Source organism: Capricornis sumatraensis, chromosome 14 (assembly GCF_032405125.1).
Source record: "Capricornis sumatraensis isolate serow.1 chromosome 14, serow.2, whole genome shotgun sequence".
NCBI lineage: Eukaryota > Metazoa > Chordata > Mammalia > Artiodactyla > Bovidae > Capricornis > Capricornis sumatraensis.
The window spans coordinates 79245977-79272920 of NC_091082.1; the positions used below are offsets into that span (position 1 = coordinate 79245977).

At 46.4% G+C, this 26944-nt stretch overlaps 1 protein-coding gene across 1 annotated transcript in view; it reads right to left on the minus strand.

Annotated features, from left to right (window-relative positions):
• Positions 1-671: 671 nt before the first annotated feature.
• TRAF5 (TNF receptor associated factor 5) overlaps positions 672-26944 on the minus strand; it is a 44438-nt gene continuing 18165 nt past the window's right edge. Inside the window, exons 2-11 of the mRNA XM_068986516.1 lie at positions 15117-15335; positions 14340-14397; positions 12622-12723; positions 9882-10046; positions 9196-9273; positions 8780-8854; positions 6382-6474; positions 3443-3583; positions 1908-2076; positions 672-1249 (exon numbers count right to left, since the gene is read on the minus strand). Of these exons, the coding sequence (XP_068842617.1) occupies positions 672-1249; positions 1908-2076; positions 3443-3583; positions 6382-6474; positions 8780-8854; positions 9196-9273; positions 9882-10046; positions 12622-12723; positions 14340-14397; positions 15117-15334 (1677 nt within the window). The 5' untranslated portion in view covers position 15335. The remainder of the gene's footprint in view (positions 1250-1907; positions 2077-3442; positions 3584-6381; positions 6475-8779; positions 8855-9195; positions 9274-9881; positions 10047-12621; positions 12724-14339; positions 14398-15116; positions 15336-26944) is intronic.

Here is a 26944-nt window from a genome sequence, read left to right on the forward strand (position 1 = left end):
TGGAGGCATAGGTTAAAAAATCTGCCTGCCAAGCAGGAGACACAGGTTCAATCCCTGGGTTGGGAAGATCGCCTGGAGGAGGAAATAGCAACCCACTCTAGCATTCTTGCCTGGAGAATTCCACAAACAGAGGAGCCCAGTGGGCTGTAGTCCACAGGGTCACAAAAAGTCGGACATGACATAGTGACTAAATAACAACCACCACCCATCTACTTAACTGAAATAGCCTACCCTAAAAGATAGCTTTTGTAGGCTTAAGGTCAGTTCTAGAATCCACAGGCCAAATATAAAAATACCAAAGCACTTTTGACTGAAAGTCCTATTAATACATCTGTGTCCTCAAAGACATTTAATATTATAGAAGGCTGAGACCCTGAGATCCCACACTAAGCACCAGTTAAAGAGGTATGCTTCAGTCCTTACATTTAAGGAAGTTAACGTCTTTCAAAAGATATAAAAATATAAATAATGAGAAGATAGTCTGAGTATTGTAAGTTTCAAACTGGGACAATAAAATGTAAAAAGAAGACAGCACTTGAGAAGCCTTAAAATGACTTCACACGTTAAGGACAAAAAGCCAAGTTCAAATATGCACTGAGCCCAGACTCAGTCACTACATTAACCACAGGTTCTGGATTCAAGGAGTCCTTTTATCCCCCCGGAAGCAATGATTAGAGATCCTCCAGGTCAGTTAAGTCCACAGCCACTTTCAAGAAGAGGGTGTCATCCTTAATGTAGGTGTTCTTGGCATTCTCCAGGGTGGAATGAGCCACAAAGCGAGGACAGCCGGAGGCGATGTTCATCTCCCCGTCGGGTCTCTTAAAGCTGCTGCTGTTGGGGTCCGCCTTGAAGGTCTCCATAATGTGGTTCTTTTTGCCACTCTGGTCCAGAAGCATCAGGGTCACCCTCTGCCTGAACGGCCACTGCAACAGTGAGTCAAACTCCCCTCGCATCACCACAAAGTACAACGACAGGTGCGTCCCCTTCCCAGACCCGTCCCCGTTCAGGTAGGCTCGAGCACAGAGGCGGTAGCCACACCGGCTGGTGTAGAAGGGTTGGCTGAAGATGGAGACTGTGTGTCCGTCCAGCGCCTCCTTCTTCTTGAGCTTGTAGTCTGTCACCTTCCAGATGAGCTTTCCATTATAGCAGGCGCTTTCTAGCAGTTTAAATCGCTCTTCGTTTTTATTCAGCTGTGCTTTATGAATATTAATGTGGGCATCATGTTTGTTAGTCTCCCCTTCCAAAACAACTGCAAAGAAAAAAAGATTCTGAAGGCCTTAAAGCTGTCTTTCAAATATGCCCAAAGTGAAATTTGGTTATCCAAAGAGAATCAATAGAATTCTGACATTCCCAAGACGAACTGAATTCAATGTTCACCAATGTGACATCCATATTAATAATACTGACTCCGTGATTCTCATGTCTTGAAAAGACTGGCCCCAAGAAAACCCCAATGCGTCCTCTTAAACGGAAGCTCCCTGAAGTGTAAAGAAGACCCACCCAGCATGCGTCTAGCAGACTTTGGTATGGTAAGCCCCGCTAGGTTCTAACTGGGATGCTTTTAAACAGCCAAACGTGTCTCTGCTTTTCTATACTTGAAACAATGTTCCCCACCACATGTTTCTCCTAGCCTTCTCATTGTCTGCTCTCCTTAACAAATCATCATTCCCTATTCTTGGAATTTCCTGGCCCATTTCCACCCTGTCCTTGTTCCAGTTCCCACTCAGGGCCCTTTATCGTTTTTGTCTGAGTGGCCAGAACTTCATGTTGTTCTGTTTCACAAATACCAGACTCAGCACTGTTGACCCCGGATGGCTGTGCCTGTCCATTGGCCCATTTGCTTGTTTTCGTGAACACATGCAGAAGTCATGAAGCACCAGAAGAGAAGCAGAAGACATTAGACATACCTAGTCTTTGGTCATTGGTTTCCAGCAGGGTGATTTTCTGTTTCATTGTATCAATTGCTTCCACCAAAGGCCTCAGATCAAATTTACTCTGTTGCTGGTTAGCCATTTGTAATAACTGACGCACCTGAACTTCTAGCCAAGCGGACTTGTCAATGTGACTGGCAAGAACCTTTCAGTACAAATGGAGCATCATGTCAAAAAATGTGAATGATTCTTTGAGATCACACTTTTCAACTCAAACATTTCACCTTGAATTAACCAATTAACGCAGTGAAAAAAATGCACGGTTCAGAAGAGAGAGGATAGGATGTCAGAGAGATGAATCACCTAATACTTTCCTCCCCGCTCCGCAGTATCTCGGCTCCTGTTTCAAATCTTTGAACTATTCTTCACCTGAATCTTACTTCTCCCTTGGATTTTCTCCTCTTGGTTCTTTAACCTATCTGTATACTTATGTTCTCCCTGTCTTTCCTCTTGCCTTATCACTTCCTTCTCCGTCACAATGCTTCTGATTCACTCCCACTCTGCAAGAGGGCAGAGGATGTGCTGGAAGAAGGCCCATCTGTTCTGGTCTGAGCACGTCAGGTGGCACTCAGTGCCCCAAGATAAGGCCTGAACATTTGGTTGCTCTCTTTAGATGGAAGGGATTAAATAAAACTATACTTCTCCTGCCCTCAGTGCCTTCACTCTTGACTGGTTTTTGTGCTAGAAAAAGGTCAGAATTAAGATAATAACAATTGATGGATTTCCTTTTTGCTATACACAAACACTCACACACAGCCATACAGTATGCGGACCAAGTACGGAAATGATAAGGTCTACATTTTCTGGTATAATCCCCCAAAAGATTGCCCATATCACATTATGAAATATTTTGCACTATAAATTGTATAATCACAATGAAGACATTATTCTTTAGAAATCTGTTTATGGTTATTTAACATTCATGATTTACAAAGTAATTTTTGCTCTGTTTTAGTGATGTGTAAAGCATTTTCTTCCCAAACGAATTAATAGTTTCACTTTGTTGGCTGCAAAATGAAGAACTACAGATGCGCTCAATAAATCTGAAGTCAAGTGACTAATATTGGGTCAATAATGACAACCCTCATTGCCATAAATTGTGTAAAAGTACTGTACCAGTGCAAATGTGTACTGACATGGCTAAGTGTACTGGGTTATGTAAAAGATCTCTATTCTTAGGAAATACATTGTGAAGTATGTAGGGGTAAAGGGCTATAATAGACGGCTTACTCTTAAAGGGTTCAGAAAGAACACCCACCGAGAGAGAGAGACAGGGACAGGATGGGGGCTAAGGACAGGGCTGGGATGAGGCGGGGGAGACAGGATGAACGAAGCAACCGGACAGAACACTCTGGGTGCAGAACACGCAGGTGTTCCTTGTACTCTCTCAGCTTTGCACATTTGAAATCATCTCCATTTAAAAAGTTAGTTTTTCCATTTTAAAAGTTAGTTAAAAAGCTAACTGGCTGTGAGGTTAAATCTTGGTTATGAATAGAAAGGCCATTTCTCACCTGCATATTTGAGAGGAAGCTTCCATTTTTGCCAAACAACTGTGCAAATTGCTTGAACTCCTTTTCGAATTTCTTTACCGTTTCTGCTAGCTGCTGGATTTTGCTTTCTTTTTGTTCTAGGCTCTTATATAAGTCAGAAATCTAATAACAGGAATATGAATGAAGTCATTTAAATGCATGCAGACAAGTTAAAACAATTTGAATAAAGTTCTAGGAAAATACTACAGGTAAGAAAGTATTTTAAGGAAAAATATATACACATATTTATAGAAAATATTTACAGGTAGATTACTATATAATTCTAAGAAAATGTTTGAAGGTACTTCAAAAAAAGAGAGAGATCCACAGATTTCTCGCCAGCCTTTGCTGTATGTAACCCACTTTGAGGGATCATCTCAAGCTAGTGACATCACTTGACTAAATTTGCTGAACTGGTTCTTGTCTTTCATTTAGTACGCACTTACTAAACAACCAGGACTTCCCTGTAGCTCAAATGGTAAAGAATCTGCCTGCAATGCAGGAGACCTGGGTTCAATCCCTGTGTTGGGGAGATCCTCCAGAGAAGGGAATGGCAACCCACTCCAGTATTCTTGCCTGGAGAATCCCACGGACAGGGGAGCCTGGTGGGCTACAGTCCATGGGGTTGCAAAGAGTCGGACATGACTGAGCAACTAACTACTACTGCTAAACAACCACAGAGTTGTGATCACCACACCACATTAGATGCTGTATGCACGGTGTCAACAGCAACAGCTGCAATTTCCTATCCAATTATTACATTCATTAGCTCTTTTAATCCTCAAAGAACCCCATGAGTTGGAGACAATGGTCAGCCTCATTTTATAGATAAGGAAACAGAGGCAGAGAGTTTAACCTGCCTAGAATACTGCTGGCAAGTGGTAGGCAAAACACACCACCTCTCAGGATTTGTAATCCCTTTGAGGGAAATAACTAAAAACGTCTGAGTGATCCTAAACAACCTTCTCTTACCGCTTCATCCATTCAATCAGCAATACCTGCCAACTTTAACTCCTGACACAAAACAAAACAACTCTTACAACCACTTCTCACTGTATCTTGTTTCAGCCTGGACTGCTTCTCACCTGGGCTGCTATGATAGCTTCTTAGCCAGTCATACACTGTCCCTCACACACACACACCTGACCCTCACTATATAATTTGACCCTCACTACAACCCCATTTTACAAATGAGGACATTGTGGAAGAGAGAGGTTAAGTACCTTGCCCAAACTCATATAAGCTGAAGCAGGTCTCAAACCCAGGCATTCTGGCTCCAGGGCCCTCACTCAACAACAGCCAGGCTCTTCTGCTACACTGTCTAGTCTGCAGCGTCTTTCTGCCTGCTTCTCTGTCTTCGTTCTCGTCTCTCCTTCTATCCATCTTCCATGCTACCACCAGCTGTCTTATTCTTAACCAAACAATTAACTGGCCAAGTATCTTCCTATTTAAAAATACCTGTTAACTCCTTATACCGGCAAACATTAGTTTCAACTCTGGCCCTTAAATCCTTTCTGAAATAGGGCAGAATATGAATAAATTTTTAAAATCATTGAATGTATAGTTTTCGAAGCTTCTTGGCTTACGTGGAAGGCCATTTCAGTCTGGACCTAGCACACCCAGCCTCCAGCCTTTCCCTCTCTTACACTCTGGTGTCTCTCCACCCCCTGAACCCCATTTCCTTGAACCATCATGTCTCTCTGCCTTCACATAAACTTTCCCCTTCTGGACCATCCTCTTTCTACAACATTTTAACTGATAGACCTTCTCTTTCTTCAAGTCAGTACAGCTCGGATGTGTTACCTTGAAAAGCCTTCCACCTTCCCACAGGGCAACCTGCTCCAGCCTCTGTACCCCAACACAGGGCACCCCCATCGCATGTGCTATGGGGACAGCACCTTGTACAGTTACATTTTGGTGAGATCTTCAAGGGTAGGTACTGGGTCTCCCCTGACCCAGTGTCCATGCAACTAGCCTTGTACCTGACACCTGCCGCGTGTTTGTTGAATGAACGGATAGGTGAAGGAGACAACTGTTACAGAAAGAACTTAGGAATGGCTCGAGGCAGCATGCCTTCTACCACAGTTACAGTTTAATCAGGCTTCTATTTTTCTCCACCATCTGACCCTGAAACTCATATACCTACTTTAATATGGAATCAGACAACATAAAATAATCTGTAGCAGTAACCTTCAGCGCCCTCTATGCAGATGGATGGTTTCCTTCCCTACCAGGGTTGTAAAAGTCTGATCCTCTGTGATGCCCTAACAAGATGATGAACTGTTGGAATAATTACTGAATAGAATCAGCATTGGATGCGGTCCACTATGAATATACCAGGGACTACGGCTTGCATTTGCATACATAACTTCACTTAATAATCACAATTGAGTGAAATAAATATGTACATGTGCATTGATTAGGTTGCAAAGTTAGTAAGTTAAGACTTATTACAAAATGTATGATACCCACAGTGCCCAGAACAGATAGTCAAACATTGTTTCAGGGTAATACTGATTTCATTTAAAAACGCCAAACACCTACTAGGTTTCTACTAGGGAATAACCAAGAGGTGTGTGGGTAGGCTGCAGAGAGGCAGTGTGGAGTACCCTGGGGAACACGGGACTGACAATCAGGCGACATGGGTTTGAGACTGAATTCTGCCCCTTAAAGTCATAAACACACCAAAATTTCTTTGAATTTAGTCATTTCATCTGTTGGTTGAGGGGGCTGGACCCAAAGATCTCAAAGGCACTTTCTAGTTTGATGTGCTCTAATCCTAGGAGTCTGTCTGGTGACTTAGTAGAAAAACATCTACCTTCAGTAGACTTCCACTTACAACAGAGGAGACTATAAAAATGCCGACAAGTACAAATCCTAGCAATTCTGATGCCTCCCTTTATAGCTGAACCCTTGATTACCTGCTCCTCTAATTGGAAGTTCTTTTCTAAGACCAGAAGCATGTGGTCCCGTAAGGCCAAACGCTCATGTTCCTGCAGGTTCCCCCGTTTATCCTATAAGACAAACAGAAATGTGAGTCAGGTTGTTGAAAGGCTTCCAACATGAGGGTGGTGGCAGGACATTCTGCTAAAGCAGAACTTCAACAACTTTGCTGACTTGTCTCAAGGTGGGTTTCAGGGAAAAGGATCCCTCCCAGGCCCCTTTTACATCTTTACGATTCTTTGGTACACAGAAGACACAGAGAGTCAGGCCACCGTCAAAATTCTCAGTGCTGCTTTCCTTCCTTGCCCTGTGCTGTGTTCAGACATTCAGTCGTGTCTGACTCTTTGTGACCCCATGGACGGTAGCCCGCCTGGCTCCTCTGTCCATGGGATTCTCCAGGCAAGAACACTGGAGTGGGTTGCCATTTCCTCCTCCAGGGATCGTCCCAACCCAGGAATTGAACCCAAGTCCTTGTATCTTCTCCACCGGCAGGCAGGTTCATTACTGCTAGTGCCACCTGGGAAGCCTTTCCTTGCTCTAGGAGCATATGATTGAGGGCTAAGTGTAGTTATCATCACCTCTCAACTATTCCCATATAGAACCTATCTCTTTGATGGTGGGTTACCTCCTGATCAGCCTACTGAACAAACTTCTCTACCACTTTTTATCACTGTCTTGCTATTATGGGCAGAAGGTGAACCGAACTGTAGTTTCAGCCCATGCAAATTTGTTGCCCTCAAAATAAAATTATATGTTTGTAAGAACAAATGGTTACTTTTCCCCTGATCCTTAAAATTTCATTGCAGGTTGCCTCTATTACTAATAAAAGCAAATGGTATGGGTGACCCATAGACTCTAAGCAAACATTTATCATCAATTTCCCTTCAGTTGAGGGTTGGCCCTCTTCCAGAGCACAACTCCCCCAGCCATCCCCACGCAGGAGTCATGGGTTCGTTCTCTGGGTTGGGAAGATACCCTGGAGGAAGGAGGGCATGGCAACCCACTCCAGTATTCTTGCCCAGAGAATCCCATGGACAGAGGAGCCTGGCAGCTACAGTCCATGGGGTCACAAGGAATGGGACAGGACTGAAGCTACTGAGCATGGTACAGCATTCTTGTGTCAAACAACACAGCAAGCAGCAGAATGCAAAGTAGAAGTCCCCTTTTCTCTGTCTCCACATCCAATTCCCTAGTCTCACTCCCCAGAGTCAGTGAAGATATATATACATTCTCAACACAGTGAGGTCATAGTGTAAGTAATTTAAAAAATATATGCCTCATGCTTTTTATCAGATGCATAGTATTCCAAAATATGAATATACATATATATATATATATATATATATATATATATATTTCACTTTTGTGGATTTTTTTTGCTAAATACAGTAGTCCCAGCTTAGCCACAGTTTTGATATCTGTGGTTTCAGTTACCCATGGTTAATTATGGTCCAAAAATATTAAATAGACAATTTTAGAAAATAATTCATACTTTAAATTGTGAACTTTTGTGAGTAGCATGATGCAGTCTTGTTTCTTCCTGCTCTATCCTGCCCCAGAGGTGAGTGATCCCACTGTCCAGGTATCCAAACTATACATACTACCCACCCATTAGTCACTTAGTCATCTCGGTTATCAGATTCACTGTTGCAATATCTAAGTGCTGTGGTCAAGTAATCCTTATTTATTCAATAATGGCCCCAAATGATGCAGGCAATTCAGGTATCCTCTTGCTGTGCCTAATTTATAAAAGTGTAACTTTATCATATGTATGTTATAGGGGAAAAAACATAGTATATATAGGGTTGGTACTAACTATGGTTTCAGACAGCCATCGAGGCTCTTGGAATCTATTCTCCATGGACAAGATATATTTGTTGTGTATGTGTGTTTGTGTAGGTGTGTGATCACTGCATACTTATGAAAGGATATCTGTGAAATAAATTCCTAGCAGTAAAATTGCAAGGTCAATGTGTCAGGTCACATTTTTATTTTCACAGATATAAGCAAACCTCAAAAAGCTGGTATTATAAATTTTATGTATATATAAACTATTTGTTCTGTTTCTCTGGAGAACCCTAATACAATTGCCAGTCTTTTTTTTTTCTATTCCATATATAGTTATTATAAAACATTGGCTATATTCCTTGTGTGCATTATATATATACTTGTAGCTTATTTATTTTATACATAGTAGCTTGCATTTCTAATTCCCTACTCCCATCTTCCCTCTCCCTACTGGTAACCACTGGTTATTACCAGTCTTACAGTTTCACAGACACTGAATGTCCTGCATCCTGAATGGAATCAAAGAGTAAAATGAACTCGACAAATGAATGATACAGCAGAAGGTAGACAGACACAATCACTCCATACCTTTACGGTACAGCCATAGTTCTTAAAAGGACAGTCTTGTTCAGCTTCGGGACACACGGCCAGGTGTTCATCCACCTGTGAAATAGACAGCCTCAGGCTATAGAAATGCATCCCGACTCTCCAGCTACCTGGTATAACTGGAGTCAGCAGGGAGCCAACGGTAGCTCGAGGAGAAGACAGGAAACAGAAGGGAAAAAAGCCAAGCTGAGGCTGGAGCCAGGAGAGCTAACATGGAAACGGAGAAATCTCAGGGAGAAGAATTCTCAGGGAGAAGGTGAGGGAAGACAAAACCATGGTCCTCATGAGGATAAGGCATGCCTTGGGTCCCCGCCTATGGGATTTTACCAAAAACACACTGTAATGAATACTGAAACTTTATCTTACGTAAAATCACTGAAAGAATTATTTACACTTACCTCAGTTCTTGGAATGGTCTGCAAACACTTGTTGGGACAAGATACTGGGTAGGCAGGACACAAGTTTTCCTCGTGATTCTGAAACAATGAAAGGGTGCTGAAATGAAGCCAGCCTGGCTTCCAAAGGCTCTCTGTATGCCCTCAGAGTGTGTGTACACATAACCCCTTGGGGATCTATGCAGTGTGGCTCATCCTCTACAAGAAGGTACAGCCTAGCAGCAAAAAGCTTCCAGATGGCTGCTTTCTCAGTATAAATGAAGTCAATTTTCCAATTATTCCAAAGAAGGTCAGAGGTCATGGGGCTGACAGAAGACAGACGATGTGCATGGCTCCTTTGGCACACGTAAAAGGTACCCACACTTTCTCCTTACGCCTGCATCCTGCCTCGCCAATTGTCAGAGCACCCTGAGGACAGAGAGTGTGGTCCCCTCCTTGTGACTCAGCTCCTAGTGTCACTCCTGGCCCACGCACACTCAGCAGGTGATCAAACAGCATTTTTGCCAACGATACATGGAAAGAGTCCTACCAAGAAGGCTTTCAGCTTTTTATAGAACCCCCAGATAAGCTATTCTTTAGACCTCTTTCTGCACAAAAATAAACTCAGAAAAGTGCTTCCGGTACCCCATTTGATTCACTGTGACCACTCAGGCCGAATTCAGTCCCATAAAGATGCCTTTTTTTTTTACCTGTAGATTGATGACTACCACATCCTTTTTGCAATAAAGGCATTTTTCCTCTCGAAACTGGCAGTATGCGCTCAGATGCCCTTTCAGATCTTTGCGAAGGACTGGCTCCCGACAGTTTTCATTAGAGCACTGCACCGGCTGGAACGGGCAGTGCTGAAGGTGGTCCTGCAACAGGCAACAACAGGCCAGTGGGGCACACTGAGCAGGGCACTGGGAAGGGGAGCGGCTGCAAGGCCTGGGGAGGGCAGAGGCGGGGAGGACCCCAGGGCAGCAGGAGGACAGCTGGGAGGGCTAGGGGGGAACCACCTGCTGCCTCTGCTGAGAACGGCATGGAGAGGGCTCTCTCCATGGAGGCTGCGAAAGCCAGCCTGGTCTGGAGGACAGGGCTTCGAAGATGGGCGGTGAAGGAAGCATGCTGAGTTTACCTTAGATCATCTACTAACTTGCTCACATTCTCAGGTTAGTCCTTGAACATCTTCCTTAGTGCTGGCAATTAATTTACCAGCTCCTCAAGGTCATTTCTTTTGTGCGCCCTCCATGCCCACCCCCAGCACCAAGTCCAAATCTCTGCCCTCTGTTGTTGTTTAGTCGCTCAGTTGTGTCCAGCTCTTTGTGACCCCGTGGACTGTAGCCCACCAGGCTCCTCTGCCCATGGGAATTCTCCAGGCCAAAATACTGGAGTGGGTTGCCATGCCCTTCTCCAGGGGGTCTTCCCGACCCAGGGATCAAACCTGCATGCTGAGCATTGGCAGGCATTTTCTTTACTGCTGAGCCACCAGGGAAGCACTGGGTGGTAAAAGCTGAAACAGAGGGCTGAGAGGGAAGAAGAGAAGGCCAGCTCCTAAGTAAGAGAAGGAAGGAGAAGGACTGGAGGAAGGGAAGAGAGGGAGAGGGAGCTGTCCCAGAAGCAGTAAAGCAGAGCAGTGAGAGGAATTCAGGAATCAGAATCCCAGGCCCAGGAGAAGCTTGGGTCAGCCTCATCAATTCAGGAGACATTCTTAACCAGCACATTAGAAAATGATGACATGGACAACGTTCGGTCCAGTGTTGCTCATGTTACAGACGTTTACAAGCAGGCAAGTCTTAACAAGACCTGGGGATAACACTGCAAGTTCCTGTGATGCTGACAAGGTATCACAATCCTAGTGGGCTTGTTCCCCACCACAAGATCCTTTAAAACAGGGCTGACAAGCTACAGCCCTTGGGCCAAACCTGGCCCACTACTTGTTTCTGTAAAGAAGGTGTAACTGAGAACACCCACACGTATTTCTTCCCATGTTGGCTACAGCTGCTTTCCCTCCAAGATGGGAGAGTCAGGCAGCTGCGACAGACACTGGCTGGCAAAGTTTAAAATATTTTCTATCTGGCTTCTGAGAGAAATAGTTTGCTGACCCCTCCTCTGAAGGAAAAAAAAAAAGGGCACATAGTTTTTCTACAGGAGGTAAATAAACATTATAGCTATTCTCCTTTGCCTCTAGTAATGACAGTGACAGCTGAAATCTACATCTTCTCCAAAATTCACGGATGCTACCCCTCAGCTGTCACCAAAACAGTCAACATTCATCAAGACTCTGCATCCTGTGAAATCCTACAGTTTACCACACAGGTGACGGAGAACAGAGAGTAAGAGGAAATATTAATACGAAAGAAACAGGTGAAGAGAAACCATCCACTATTCTCCAGAAGGTGATGATCTGGTCACGAGAGCTGACCAATGGCCATTTGAGCCTCATTTCCTTCTCAGGCTTAGTGACAACCAAGTTGGTCAAGGGATCCTACTATTGGACCTGGCTATCAAAACAGGTGGTGAGGGACTGTCTCAGAAAACATAAAAACCTTCCGTGAACTTCCAAAGAAATTCTTGGGTTAACAGGGAAATCATTTACACATTTCTGAGCTCAGTGCCTGGGGGTTTGGAGGAATGCTGGGGAAAGGACTGGATCACTAGAAATACATTCCACAGCGTGGTGTGGGAGGAGGGGAGCGGAAACTTTCAGCAGTCTCCAAACAGTTCCCTGGAAGCTAGAGACGCCTGCCTCCTATTCTGATGGAACCTGACCTGGGCTCGCTCTGGCAAAGCAGCGCTTCCTGCTTCCCATTTAACGGCTTTCTGCTGATGGATGGGAGAGTAACGGAGGGCAGTTTCATCTGAAAGGAACTCGACATCCCGTCACCCCCCGGCCCATACCTGTTTGCCTGCGTCTCTTACCCACGCTTCACCTTCACACCGCATCCCAGCTCTGTTCTGGTCTGTGTCATCTTCCTTTAGATCATAACTTCTAAGAGAGCAGGGCCCATAGCAGCCAGGAAACACCCACCCCAGCACCTGAAATGCTTCCAGGCAGGGACCCTTACAACTATGTCTTTCTGCAGTCATGGCCTGGAATCCCAAGTCCTTCACAGTTTTCCAAAATGAAGTGTTCTTGGCTTGACCATTTCTTTTGCCCAGCATGTCCCATGCTCTTTTGAATCAGTGAACCCTGACCTATAATTCAAGGTCTGGCACACATTGGTATGTTCTCCATGTGTTCCATATAAAATGAATCTCTTCTTGTGAGATTCATTTCATACCCTAGCCTTTGGTATGCTACACTGTAGCCAACGGTATTGCTAGACAAAAATTCTCTGAGGGCCACCCACCAAAACCCTGTACCACGCTTAGCCCAGGAAATGACACATAAAAATGTGTTCAGTACATGACACTGGAAAATGGCAGACACTGTTCATGAGTAATACCAACCTGGTATCGTCCCAGAGTAATCTTGGCATTACATCTGGGAGCATTTTTGCAAAAAACATACAAATTGAGGACTTCCCTTTTGCAGCAGTTGTCTTTAAACACCTAAAAGATAAACATGATAGATTCACACACTCCAAGGCTTTAGAGCAACGTGAAGGAATCTATTATTAATTTGGTCTTCAGTTCATCTCAAAAGTTGGGTGGAAACTTCCAGTCAGTGGTTGGAATGGAAATACCAGATTCGCCACCATATAAGAAAAGACCATCTCAGACACATCTGACAGGCCACCAAACATACAAGCCAGGTAATTCAATGCTTACTGCAGTAGGCTGAAGCTGGGGGAAATCTGGCGGTGAAATTGACCCCACATGCTCAAAGGTCAGGAGGCGGGGCTGTGGATGGGGGCGATGCTTTCCGCTTCCTGTCCCAGGGTAAACGTGGTATTAGTCATCAGGTGGTACCACTGAAGCTCTGCTGACTTATGTTTCAGCACAAGCCAGAGGTTGGCAAACTTTCTCCGTAAAGGTTCAGAGAGTAAATTATTTTCAGCTTTGTCATCTACATTGCGATGTCCTCTGTTGTCACTATTCAGCCCTGCTGTACACAACACTTAAGTGAATGTGCATGCCTGTGTTCCAAGAAGATGTTATTTATGGGCACAAATGTGAATTTCATATGATTTTCACATGTTACAGAACACTATTCTTTTGATTTATAAATTTTTACTTTGAAATAGACTCACAAGAAGTTGCAAAAATAGTACAGAGTTCTTGTGTACCCTTCTTTTGATTTTTTTCAATGATTTAAAAATATAAAAGCCATTCTTAGCTCACAGGCCGTACAAAAACAGGTGGCAGGCTGGATCAGTCCCAACAAATCCCGCGTTGTAGTATGCCAACCCCTGGCTAGTGGGTGAGGCAGACACAAGTACAGCTAGGCATATGGAAAACACATTATAAGAGCAAAGAGAAGGCACATGTACGTTTGACTAAAAAGACAAATAACCCACTTTAAAAAATGGGCAAAGGATTTGAATAGAAATCTCTACAAAGAAGATATCCAATCAGCCAAGCACATGAAATAGTGCTCCAAGTCTTCAAACACTGGAGCATCAAAACCATGAGGTATCTCTTCATAACCACTAGGAAGGCGATAATAAAAAAGATGGACCACAACAAATTTTGGCAGGGATCTAGAGAAATTAGGAACTTTCATACCTTGCTGGAAAGGATACTGCTTTGGAAAACAACCTGGCGTTTCCTCAGAATGTTAAACATAGAGTTATCCCATGACCCAGTCATTCCACTTCTAGGCACACACCCCAGAAACATGCACACTTTAAAGGCAAATTTTATGGCATATGCATTGTATCTCAATAAAGCTATTGTTAGACTTACTAAAAGAAAGTTTGAGAGACGAAACAGATGAGAAAGTGAATTGGAGGAAATCAGATGTTTCATTTCTGCAAGCAACTCACAGTAACTAGAGCTCGGATAGAAAGAGGGTAAAGAGGATGTGGGGGAAAAGACCTGGGGATTCAGTAAGGACCCAAACACTCCTCTCTCGAACAGGGGTGGGAGTGGGGTCCAACCTGACCACACAGCAGAGGAATCTGGACTCCAAGGAAGGGTCCCCCTCCTGCTCTCCCGCTCCAACTCCTCTGTCCAGTTCAACCCAGGACACTGGCTGCTCCATCCCAAACCAGGGATCGTCTTACCTCCTGAGATTTGATCACCTCCTTATCTACAGGGCAGAGTGGGACTGCGTCCAGTTCTCTGCAAAGAAAAATCAAAATGAAGCCAGAGTTAAGGGTTGACCTCAACAACCTTTCTAGGAGCACCCCCAGCGCTCCAGCCACACTTGACCCCCTGAAGTTCCCCCCGGGCAGGCCAGGCCCGTCTTTATTCATGCTGTTCCCTCTTTCCAGAAGGGGCCCTCTGGTACCCCAATTTCAGCACCTCCTCAGTGAAAGTCCTGAAAGTCCCATTCATCCTCCAGGATGTGAGTCCAAGAGGAAGTCCCGCAGGCAGAGTCAGATGTTCTCTGCCAACGTTCCCTTGGCGGTCTTATGCTATCACACTGTACCACCACCTGGCTCCTCCACTAGAATAGAAGATTCTAGAGGGTCTTGTTTCACACTGAACCTCTAACTCTTCACCTCTGTGCCCTGCCTCAAGGCAGGGGAAGGTCAGGGTGCCTACAAGAAAGACCCTCTTGGGAGACAGGTCCTTCCCCGTGTAGGCTGTGCGCCGAGGTTGGCCCTCACGTGCGAAACAGGTGTGGTTTGAATTTTAAGAAAAGGTGACGATCAATAGGATAGCGGGAAGAAAATGAAGGTTCTACTCCTCAGGCTATCAGAGAAGGGCCCTGGGAAAGCCCGTCCTCGTATCTGTGGTTCTGTGGGCAACCACAGCAACTCCCGAAACCCTGATGGTAGTTGAGTGGCCACAGACGGCTCCCGGGAACACGCTGGCCGCTGCTGGCCGGAGCTCACCTCAGGGACAGCATGCAGCGGTGGCAGAAGCGGTGCCCACAGCCCGTCTGGTGGGGGTTGTGCAGCACGGAGTGGCAGAAGGCACACTTGTAGCGCTCTTCCAACCGCTCCACAAACTGGTACTCCATGTCGGGCTCGAAGTCCAAGGAGATGGAGTTGCCAGAATTCTGGCGGGTGAAACCACAGGGCACACCTCCTTGCTCCTCAGAATAGGCCATCCTGGGGGTCACAAGAGAAGGAAAACTCAGCATGCAAGCACCAAAGCCGCTGGAGCCATCAGGTGCTTTAATCATTTGCTCCCTAATTGGTGAACATCACCCGCAGGGTCCTTCTGCCGTGACTGTGTAACAGTGACAACCTCCTGCCACTGGAGGGCTCCTGCAGCAGGGAGCTAGATGGCTTTGGGGTGCTCGGGTGGGAGTCTAAACCAGATGACTTCGAGCAGTGTTGTATGAGACTTCAGCTCTTTGCCCGTCAAAGAGCTAAATTATCCTTCAGTGGGGCTACATGCTTGGACAAAATAGAGCCAAGTGTTAACTACATTCTGAATAAACTCGTTATGGATTTTTCTTCCACTCAGTTAAGAAAACTGAAACAAATGTGTTGACAAGCAAGAATCTTGCATGCCAATATATTTCTTGCAAAATATATAGATATATCACCACCACCAAGCCACACCGTTTCTCACCTGAGCTGAATAAAAGCCCATTAATTGCTTTTCCTTCCAATCTATTCTCCATACTATAGTCAGGGTGATATTTTCCCAAAAACACTATGAGGGAAGGTTATCTCCCTTCATCATTCCGTAGCTTCCCAGGGCTTTTACGTTAAAGCCCACAGTGCTAAGCATACTCCTCACTCAGTAGCTTCCTGGGTGTCCCTCCCCTTGCTTCATGCACTCCAGCCACACAGGCTTTCTTTCTAATGTGTCTCTAGCCCCAGGGCCTTTGCACAAGCTGTTGCCTCTGTGCTTCCCCCCATCCCCTTTCATTCCTCTTCACTTAGTTAACTCACATTCGTGTTTCAAATTTCAAGTTTCATATTCTCAGGTAAGCTTTCTCTTTTTCCCCTAATCTGTTAGGAGGCCAATTCACTAGTCTGTAAAACACTGAAAGCTTCCATGGCGTAGCTGGGAGTTATGAGTAAAGGTATGTGTGAGGGGTGGAATTTTTGCTATATAATTCTACTGAATTTTTGAACATGAATATATTACCTATCCAAAAATTTAAAAATATACAAAACCAAAACGCTGTTCACCCACTGTTGTGTCTATCATAGAACCAGGTTCTTTCCCTTCAGAGCGATGCTTGATTTGAGACTGGATATGCATTTCTGTTGTTATTTTATTTATATCTATGGTCCTCCGTGACAAACAGGTAGCATCTGGTCTTGCTCACTGTTGCGTTTCCAGCCCGTAGCATCAAGCCAGGCGTGGAGAACAACTCACCTATTTGCTGAGTTAATGCTATTGAATGGAATTTTTTTTCAAAACCCTCAACAGGGCAGCTATAAGCAGGGTTGGCCTCTAACACAGTGATTCTTTTTTTTGGTGGTGGGGGTGGGGGGTTGTAATAGGGGAGGGAAATTAAGAGGTACAAACTTCCAGTTACAAAAATAAATGAGTCATAACACAGTGATTCTTAACCTTTTCTGAGCAAGGATTCCCCCCACCTTTGAAAATCTAATGAAAACTCTAGACCCTTCTACCTATGAAATAGCACAAACACCTCACTCCTGGACCTTTAAGGACCCTGGGGACCCCCACTTGTGGTCCCCAGGTTGACAAGAGCTCTGCCTGCCCCGCAGGCATGCTGCTACCCTTGGCCCAGTGCCAGGAGTGATGCTCTCTGCGTCCACAAACGGTGAGAGTATGGGTGGTCCTTGGCAAAAGGAGAGGAGTGACGTCCTTCTGTGTGGTTGTGGTACAGGAAGGCCTGGCTTTCAGGCTTGCTTGCTTTGGCCTGTTCTCGGGATCCCTCATGCGTCTCCTGTAGCGGATGAAGTCAGCTGGGTCTGGGAGCAGCTGTGTGTGGCCTGACCATGTCGGTGGGATAGGAGCAGCCTCACTCAACCTTCAGCTCTGCCCAGGTCAGCTGTGGGCCTGTCCCACTGCTGCCGTGCTCTAAAGCTGGGCTGTGGCCCGGGGGAATGGAGCAGAGAAAGTAACTGACCTCTTTCAGCAAATCAAGCTTTCTCTCTGGACAAGCTTGACAGACCAGGGGATTTTTTTTTTTCTCCCCCTTATCCTGGGGTTTAAGGCCAAAGTTCCCCCTTTCTCCTCTCTGTATGTGTTTCCTACAGAACTTCAAGGTGGCAGGTGAGCAGACCAAGATGTGGTTGTTCCCCTTTTAACGTGGTTTACTCTTGAGATTTAACAAAATTTTAGTTATGAAGATAAAGAGACATAGCACTTGATCTACACACATGACCTGATAACCAAGACTGGAGAATCTATCCCAACTGCCCTGACCAGCCCTGTGTCATCTAGTCCCAAGCAGGAGGACAGCTTGCATTCTCCGCCCCTGGAGGACCCTCTCTGGAGACCAGGCTCATGTCTGAGTCACACAGCATCTAAATTTGGGCCCTCACAGAGATACCCTAAAGCAGCAGGCCTGTTCAACTCCAGAACAAGGCAGGAGGATGTACAAAACGCAGTTAGAGTTCCCCTCCACCACATTCTCTCCTCTTTCTTAGCACAAGAATCTAATGCACTCATCTGTGCGTCTGTCCATCTTTCTCTATTTTCCACTCAATTTTGTTAGGAACCCAAAGCCACTCCACAAAATAAAATCCCTTAAGAAGTTTGAGGACACCAAAGAGATTTTGCTTATGTGGGTTTTATGTATTATTATTTACCATATTTGAGATTAAAATTGAGAAACTAAAAAAGACTCTTTAATTAATTAATTCACTTTAAGATAACAATGGGATTTCCCTTGTGGCTCAGATGGTAAAAAATCTGCCTGCAATGCAGGAGACCTGGGTTCAATCCCTGGGTCGGGAAGATCCCCTGGAGAAGGGAATGGTTTCCCTGGTGGCTCAGTGGTAAAGAACTTGCCTGCTAATGCAGGAGACATAAGAGATGTGGGTTCGATCCCTGGGTTGGGAAGATCCCCTGGAGGAGGGCATAGAAACCCACTCCAGTATTCTTGCCTTGAGAATCCCATGGACAGAGAGACCTGGCAGGCTATAGTCCACAGGGTCACAAAGAGTTGGACACGACTGAAGTGACTTAGCACGCAAGCACACAAGATCATAATGAGCCAGTTATATGTTAACATAAATCATATTTTTATAAAAAATAATCATTTTCCAAAAGAAAAAAATTAGTGAGAAGAGTGGCATTTATATTTTTGCACATCTCTGTTTGGGCTTAAGAGAAGATAGCTGGATATTCATATCTACTCTGCATCCAGTGTTGCATTATCACATGTCACGTAGCTTCTGCACACTCATAAAAGGAGAGTAAAAATGGAAAATGGTATCTTAGTATTATTATGCAGACAATTTGCCCATGCAGATCCCCTGAAAGGGTCTCAGGGAGCTCCAGGCAATGGTGTGGTGGTAAATGCCAAACATCTGCTCTCCGTGGGGAAAAGTTGCAAGTGAAAGTTGTCAATTCTATGGCAAAACATACCTGAATGACGTATGAGCCCATTGGCTGTAGGAAGCCCACGTCCTAGTGACAGCCGCTCCAGCACCCTCAGGGCCCCTGAAGTCCACTTTGGGGACCACTGCTCTATCAGGCTGCCCGGTGGCCTGCCCCTTGTCAGTCTTGATTCTGACAGGCCCAGCATGCGACCCTCACAGATAGTCTCCTTCCACCTGCTGAATGGCCCACAGAGGACCACTCACCCTACCACTGTGTGTCTGGCCCGGTTCTGGTCAGTATGCCTAGGTCATCCACTGACCTTGTTCACTCTCCAAGATGTTGTCTTGTCCAATATATGTCCTCAAGCAATCAAACTTTCATCTCATTCAGTTCAGTTCAGTTGCTCAGTCGTGTCCGACTCTTTGTGACCCCATGAATCACAGCATGCCAGGCCTCCCTGTCCATCACCAACTCCTGGAGTTCACTCAGACTCATGTCCATCGAGTCAGTGATGCATAGACACACACAAAAATAAGCACTTGTGTTCTGCTATACAATAAGGACTTGAGATGTTTCAGGGCAATGTTCTTAGCCAAGCAGAACCAAGCAGTAAATTTTCCCAGGGCAGGGTCTGTCTCCTTCCTTTGAAGCTCCATCAGGCCTGTGACTCAGCTCCAAAAATGGAATCGATGCACTGTGCTTGCTGACGTTAGAGAGCCCCAATAATAGAACTATAAAGGCTGATGTTTCTTTGTCTAACAAATACATTTCTCTAACCACTTCAACATTTCCAGCTGGCACGCTGTCATTCCTAGGAGGTTATTTAGTGGAAATGAGTAAGAGCTCCATTTTATTAAAATCTTCCCCCTCTGGGTATAATAGCTTATGTAACAGGAACAGCCAAAGATTTCAGTTCTTATAAATAAGAAAAAAAAATCATCAAAATTACTTTTAGAGCTTGTATATCTCCTTACTGCAGTAAACAGTGCCTTATTCCTGCCATCAATGGAATTATAATGGTCCTCCTACTAAAGAGTTATTAACTCAAACCAAAAAAGACAAGAGAAAATTACATCCCATCTGCTCCCTAAGAGCTCATACTGAGTTGCTTTTAAATGTTATTTTTAAGCTTCATAAACTGATGCATCTTTTAGCTGAGAATTTTCTAGAAATTCCAAAGAAAGTCTGTGATGTCGCTATTTAAATTATTTTCCCCCTCTTCCCCTTCCTCCCTTCCCTTCTTTCTTCCTTTCTTGAGACACTTCGTCATGTGCTTTAGTATCTGGTAGATCCCGGGCCTCAACTTGACCCCACTGTTCTTCTTCACTTAGATATGTCTTCTTATTCATTTTTGGGGAACACATAACAAATAAACTAACATTCTGAAACAGCATGCATTTGGCTTTTAGTTAGAATCAAAAGGACACAAGTCTAGCAGAATTCAGTCTCGGGTGTAACAAAAAAATAGGAAGGTTTGTGTCTGTCCACACTATCTCCACAGTCTCCCAGCATGTTATATAGATTAAGAAGGTTTGGAAGACTCAGGAATGTTCTATATATCATGTTTTACTTCATAATACATAAGCCCAGGGACTGTCTTCAGGGTTTTCAATTTCTGATCCTTGAAAATTCAAGATCAAATCCCAGAGTGAAAAGGGCACTGGACCGGAGACCTGGGCTCAAGCCCTGCTCTGCCACTCACTTGCTGTGACACGGTGGGGAGACACCCCATGGCTTCCTTGTTTGTACATGCCTGCATGGACTCAGCACCTACACGCCCCAGGTTGGGTCCTGAGAACATGTAGACCTGTGACAACACGTCTGTCCTTGAGGGTCTCCAAGAGGAGCGGCGGAAATCAGACCCGGGAATGATACATGACAACACTTTGGAGGCAAGTCCCATCAAGAGAGATTTAAACAAGCTGCTGGAGCCCAGGTGAGGGGTAGCTAACACTTTCTGAGGTGTGTGCTCATTCCAGAGAGAAGAAAACATCCCCACTGGTCTTGCAGAAGGAGGAGGCATTTTCTAAAATGAAGGAGATAAAACCATTTCCCAGAGGGTATCACAAAGGTCTGGAGCAGTTTAATGATTAACTGTAGCTGAACTTGGAATTAGGGGAACACACCAGTCACCTGCCTGTTCGCTCTCAGATCCACCCTCTGCCCTGGTCTGCACTGTGAAGGGAGCTGCCCCCCAAAACACTGTTTGCAGGGTTCCCTGGCTTCTGGCTCGGTTCAGCCAAGGCAAGACACTGGCAGGAGGCTGCAGGGTGGGAGGAACGGAGACGTAGACGGTTGTCCCCTAATCCCTCGGTGCTGGGCAGCATCGCAACAGTGACTGGGCTCCTCTGTGGCTTTCATCCCCACCAATGGCCGCCCTCTCTGTGGACGAGCTCTAGCAGACAGGTTCCCAGCTCCTAAGCTCTGGAAACACCATCTCCTCTCTTCGGCCCGTCCGCTCTAGAGCGGGTGGCCAGCTTCCCGCTGTGGGTCCTCTTAGAGGGGCCTCACTCCGGCCTCTGTGTGGCTCCCAGTTTCGCCGTCCCCCGTCGTGGAGCCGTTTCCTGTGTAGCCATATCCCCTTCCGGGAGCGCCTCGCGAGGCGCCTGTGCGAGGCATGTGGTGAGCGGGCCGGGCACGCCGTGAAGGCTGAGGGGGTGCCGGTAAGGAGTCCCGGTTTTCACTCCATGGTTTTCATCTTTGGGTGGATGACAGACACAGAAGACGGGCCCAGGAGGGGAGCTGAGGAGAAGAAGCACCACAGCGGGCCAAAGGAGGATGACGATGGCCTGATCTAAGGCAGGGGCAGAGAGGAGCCATGTTCGTGAGCCGATTCTGAGAAAAAATGCATAGATTCCGAAACGGGTCTGATGGAAGGGCTGCGAGAGAGGACACGGAGGAGGACCTGCGGGTTCCAGTGCGGAGGACCGAGTGACGAGGGCACCAATGAGACAGGAGGCAGGACGGAAGCAGAGCCAAGTGGAGAATGTAGGGAGAGACAGAGCCAGGGCCAGCCTCAGGGCAACGGGAGTGACTCAGACCAGCTGACCTCTAACGTCTCTTCCACCATAAACTACGTGGTTCAGAGGAATGGCCACATTTTCTTTGGGCTAAGGATAATTGTTTTAGAATTGCCCAAGGCCATATATATATATATATATCTTTGATTTATATATATTTAATATATATTAATGTATAATTATATATATAAATATATAAAAACCAAAGGTATATATATATATATATATATATATATATATATATATATATATGTATACGCTTACTCCTTGGAAGAAAAGTTATGACCAACCTAGATAGCATATTGAAAAGCAGAGACATTACTTTGCCAACAAAGGTCCATCTAGTCAAGGCTATGCTTTTTCCAGTGGTCATGTATGTATATGAGAGTTGGACTGTGAAGAAAGCTGAGCGCCGAAGAATTGATGCTTTTGAACTGTGGTGTTGGAGAAGACTCTTGAGAGTCCCTTGGACTGCAAGGAGATCCAACCAGTCCATTCTGAAGGAGATCAGCCCTGGGATTTCTTTGGAGGGGATGATGCTAAAACTGAAACTCTACTTTGGCCACCTCATGCGAAGAGTTGGCTCATTGGAAAAGACTCTGATGCTGGAAGGGATTGGGGGCAGGAGGAGAAGGGGACGACAGAGGATGAGATGGCTGGATGGCATCACTGACTCAATGGATGTGAGTCTGAGTGAACTCTGGGAGTTGGTGATGGATGGGGAGGCCTGGGGTGTTGCAATTCATGGGGTTGCAAGGATTCAGACACGACTGAGCAACTGAACTGATCTGAACTGATATATATATATATATAGGGTAAATATATACATTTATATATATAAATATTGTATATATATTTATTATATATTATAGATATATATAATATATATACCTTTGGTTTATATATATTTAATAAATATGTATATAAACCAAAGGTATATATATAAATATAGATATAAATATATATATATTTACCATATATATATATTTACCTTTGGGGTTTTTTTTAACCTTGGCTGTCATTTTAGTGATGACATTTAACATAACAGGTTTATAACTATGTCAGGAACACAGGATCTGGAGAGATAAGACATCCCAGAGCAATAGCTGTGGGGGAGCTCCAGGAAGCTAGTGCGGGAGTCTGCGGTCTGGTCCTGCCCCAGCACAGCCCCTGCGTCTCCCTACTTGGGATCGTTTATTTATTATTCTTGGCTGTGCTGGGTCTTTGTCACTGCATGCAGTTCTCCACCCATAGAGGCAATGTCCTCCATAAAGGGCTTTTCTTCTTCTTCCTCTTTTGCTGCCTCCTTCCTCCTCCTCTTCCTCTTCTTTTTCATTTGGTTTTTAGTTCTTGTCGTTTAATTTCCCTGCTAGTCACTCTTCTTTCTGGAAGAGCAGCATCTCAGAACACAAGGGCCAGCAAGTGGGGCTATTCTTCAGTCGTGATGTGCGGGCTTCTCATTGCTGGGGCTCCTCTTGTCACGGAGCACAGGCTCTAGGCATGAGGGCTTCTGTCCTTGCAGCTCCCAGGCCCTCGAGCACAGGCTCAGTAGTTGGGGTGCACGGGCTTAGTTGCTCTGCGCCATGTGGGATCTTCCCAGATCGAGGATGGAACCTGTGTCTCCAGCATTGGCAGGCGGATTCTTCACCACTAAGCCACCAGGGAAGCCCCCTGTTTGAGATTTAACAGGTGCTGCTTCCCCCCAGGGTAACCCCCTTTCAGCCGGTGTGACCCCACCCCCCACCCCTCTGTGAGAGCCCTAGAACCAGTGATTGGATTTGACAACAGTTCCCAGGGGCCAGGGATGGTTGTTAAATGTACCTCGGTGCCTGGGGGAGCGGGGTGGTCTGGGGAAGGTGGAAGAGGCCTGCAATCCCTCCTGAGGCCCCTTTGTAAGACAGGGTTCTGAGAGTTGAGACACTGCTTCCTGTGGGAGGTGAGACCTGCAGGCCCGGGTGACGAGATGGGGGCACAAAGCCTGGCCAGGTGCCCAGGGTGGTCCCTGAGCTGTGGGCAGCAGATGGGTAGCACCACACCGGCCCATGAAGCTGCCAGTCACAGGATGGGCTGCTGGACGGCAAACTGCCCATTTCTCAGCTCTGCTCAGGCCTCCCCGGGACCATGAGAAGCCAGCCCCCTGAGGGGCACATTTGGCAACAGTGGGCAGGTGCAAATAAATACCTTATTTCCCCAAACCCACCCGAGACCCAGCGACAGGTCCTGGGCTTAAGTTAAAGGAGGGGAGATGGCGGTTAGTGCTGAGGAAAAGTTAAAATGTGGAATCCCAAGATGGGGTGACTCAGGGAGATGCCAGAACTTGTGCCCTGGGCAGTGATCTAATAGAGTACAGCCATAGCAGGGACAGCCAGACACCCACCTGTGGGAGGACAGGCGGTCGGCTTTCTCAACGCCACATCTGAGCCTTGAATTCTGAGATACTGCTCTTCCAGGAAGAAGGGTGACAAGCAGGAAAATTAAAACAACAACAGTAACTAAAAACCAAACAAAAAAGAAGAGGAAGAGGAGGAGGAAGGAGGAGGCGGCAAAAGAGGAAGATGAAAAAGAAAAACCCTTTATGGAGCATGCTGCCTCCACGGGGAGAGAACCGAGATGGGCCCCAAGCTGTCCCCAAAGCCTCTGTCTGCAATGGCCCAGAAATCTGCTTCCTCTGAAGGTGAAAACCTTCAAGACTACCGCCAGGTCTCTGCTCCAACCCGCCACCTTCTCTGCCTCTCCGCTGTTCCCACAGCCTAACACAACTGCACCACCTCCCTGTGACCTCTGGGACAGACTGGGTTTTTTTGTTTTTAAAGATTTATCTATTCATCTATTTATGGGCGTGCTGCATCTTCAATGTAACGTGCAGGCTTTTCTCTAGTTGCGGTGGGTGGGGGGCTACTCATTGCGGTGGCTTCTCTTGTGGAATTCAGGTTCTAGGGCTTGAGGGCTTCAGTAGTTGTAGCTTCTGGGCTCTAGCACACAGGCTCAATAGTTGTGGCTCACGTACAGGCTTAGTTGCTCCCAGGCATGTGGGAATCTTCCTGGACCAGGGATGGAACCCATGTCCCCTGCATTGGCAGGAAGACTCTTAACCACTGGACCACCAGGGAAGCCCAGACTGGGTTTATTTTCATTAACCTTGAACCATGAAGGTTAGACCCAGAAGGGCCTTGGAGAAATGCAGACAAACCGAGGTCCTTTTCCATCAGGTCTAACAGGATGGGAAACCACACAGGAGACCACATAGGAAGCAGGTGACTCCTGCCTGATGACACATGACAACTGGCCCCCAACCCCAGCCGTCCACCCACAGGATGGCTGGCTCTGATGTCACAGAGGCAGAAGGAGGGTGTCTTTTCCTTATACTTTTGCAGAAGAGGCTTTTCTTGGACGCAGGATGAAGGATGACGTGGGCACGGTTTTAATTCCTTTGAAGAGAAGTGTGATTTCTCTCCAAGTTGTCAGGAAACCTCTGGTTCCTTATTTTCCTGGGAGAGCAGCAGAGCACTGTTGGTGGAGAGAAGGGGGTGGTCAGGGGCTGAAGGGCACTCCCGCCCGGCTCCTGGTTCTAAGGCAGCTGCTGCTTTCCTATCAAGTCTCTCTTGGGGAAGCCTTGAAGGGAAATCTCTCTCCTGCTCAGAACCATCCAGAGTCCAGGTGATGCTGCAGGAGACCTTTGGGATGTGCTTGCTCAGAAGTTAGAACAAGAGGAGAAAGGACCGCTGATCTTCCCACAAGAGCTTCCTGTAGAAGAAACTTTGACTCAAGGACCCTCAGCTTCAGCTCCATGTCCATTGCTGTCCCCACTTCTAGGTCTGGGGTCTGCTCGATGAGCTGCTGGGGGAGGGGGCTGTCCTCATTAGTCTCCAGGCCCCAGAGTCAGCTGAGAGCCCGCACAGAGCCCTCCATCAATGGTTCCTTTTCTGAAGGCACTCCTTCCTTCAGGTGAGCCCATGGAGACTTGCCTAAATATTCCCAAAGCCTTCCTATGTTCTTCTCATCTTCTCACGTTTCCTCACTCACCTGTTTGCTGTGAATGGACTTGGCTTTTTCCCTTGTAGCTCAAGTCAGTAAAGAGTCTGCCTGCAATGCAGGAGACCTGGGTTCGATCCCTGGGTCGAGATGATCTCCTGGAGAAGGAAACAGCAACCCACTCCAGTATCCTTGCCTGGAGAATCCCATGGACAGAGGAGCCTGGCAGGCTACAGTCCGTGGGGTCGCAAGAGTCGGACACAACTTAGCGATTCCACCACAAGTATCTACATTACTACTCCCACGCCCTCACCCAGAAGTGAAAGTGGTGAGTTTAAGTCTGACGACAGACCCCTCCCCCCATGTCCCCTACTCTCCGCCCCCCCACCCTGCTTCAGTCAGCCCTCTTACTAAGACCTTGATAATCTTGTGGGTGGGCACAGCTCATTGCTGACTCACCTTCCCATGCATGCACCAAGGTGGGTTTTCCAGAGACCACACCCCCCCTCCCACCCCACAAGGTGCTGCCCCTTCTCCTCTGGGACCCTTGACTAAGCTCACTGCTTCTCCTCTACCCTTTCTGTTGCAATTTTCTCATGTCTCCATTTCATCCTCCAAACACATTTTCCTCCTAGCTTCACCCAATGCGTGGTTTTGAATTCCTGGTTACACTGGAAGATCTCCCACTAAACACGGTCAATCAGTCACTTCTGTAAATCATGCTTTTGCTGAGAAACCACTACATTTCCACTGATGGGGAAAAAGAAATGTAGCATGGGGCAGGGAGGAATCCTCACACCAGCACCACCACCTCATGGCAGGGAGCGGTCTCCAGGCTACTCAGCAACCAGCCCAGCAACACCAGCACCAGCCACCTTCTCCCCTCCCTTCCCCTCCTGGCTCCAGAGCCATCCCCTCAGACCCGTGTCCCTCCTCATATCTCATCCACCCACCACCCTCCCTTTGCCCTTGAACAAGCTGGGGGCCCAAATCACCCGCGTCTCGGGCCCTACTACGTAAGCGGTCTGGAAAAGCACGTTGTGTTCAGTTGGTGATCTAAACTCTAAACCATAACCACAGAATCAGACCTGCCACCTGGCCTCTCCCAACCTGAAGCCCTCTTGCCCTTTATGTGGCATTTGGCACTTCCTTCTCAGAACTCCCCTGGGGACACTGTATTTTGGCTTCCCCTCCCACCCCAGACCACACCTCCGGGTGGCTCCCTGCAGGGCTCACCCTCTGCC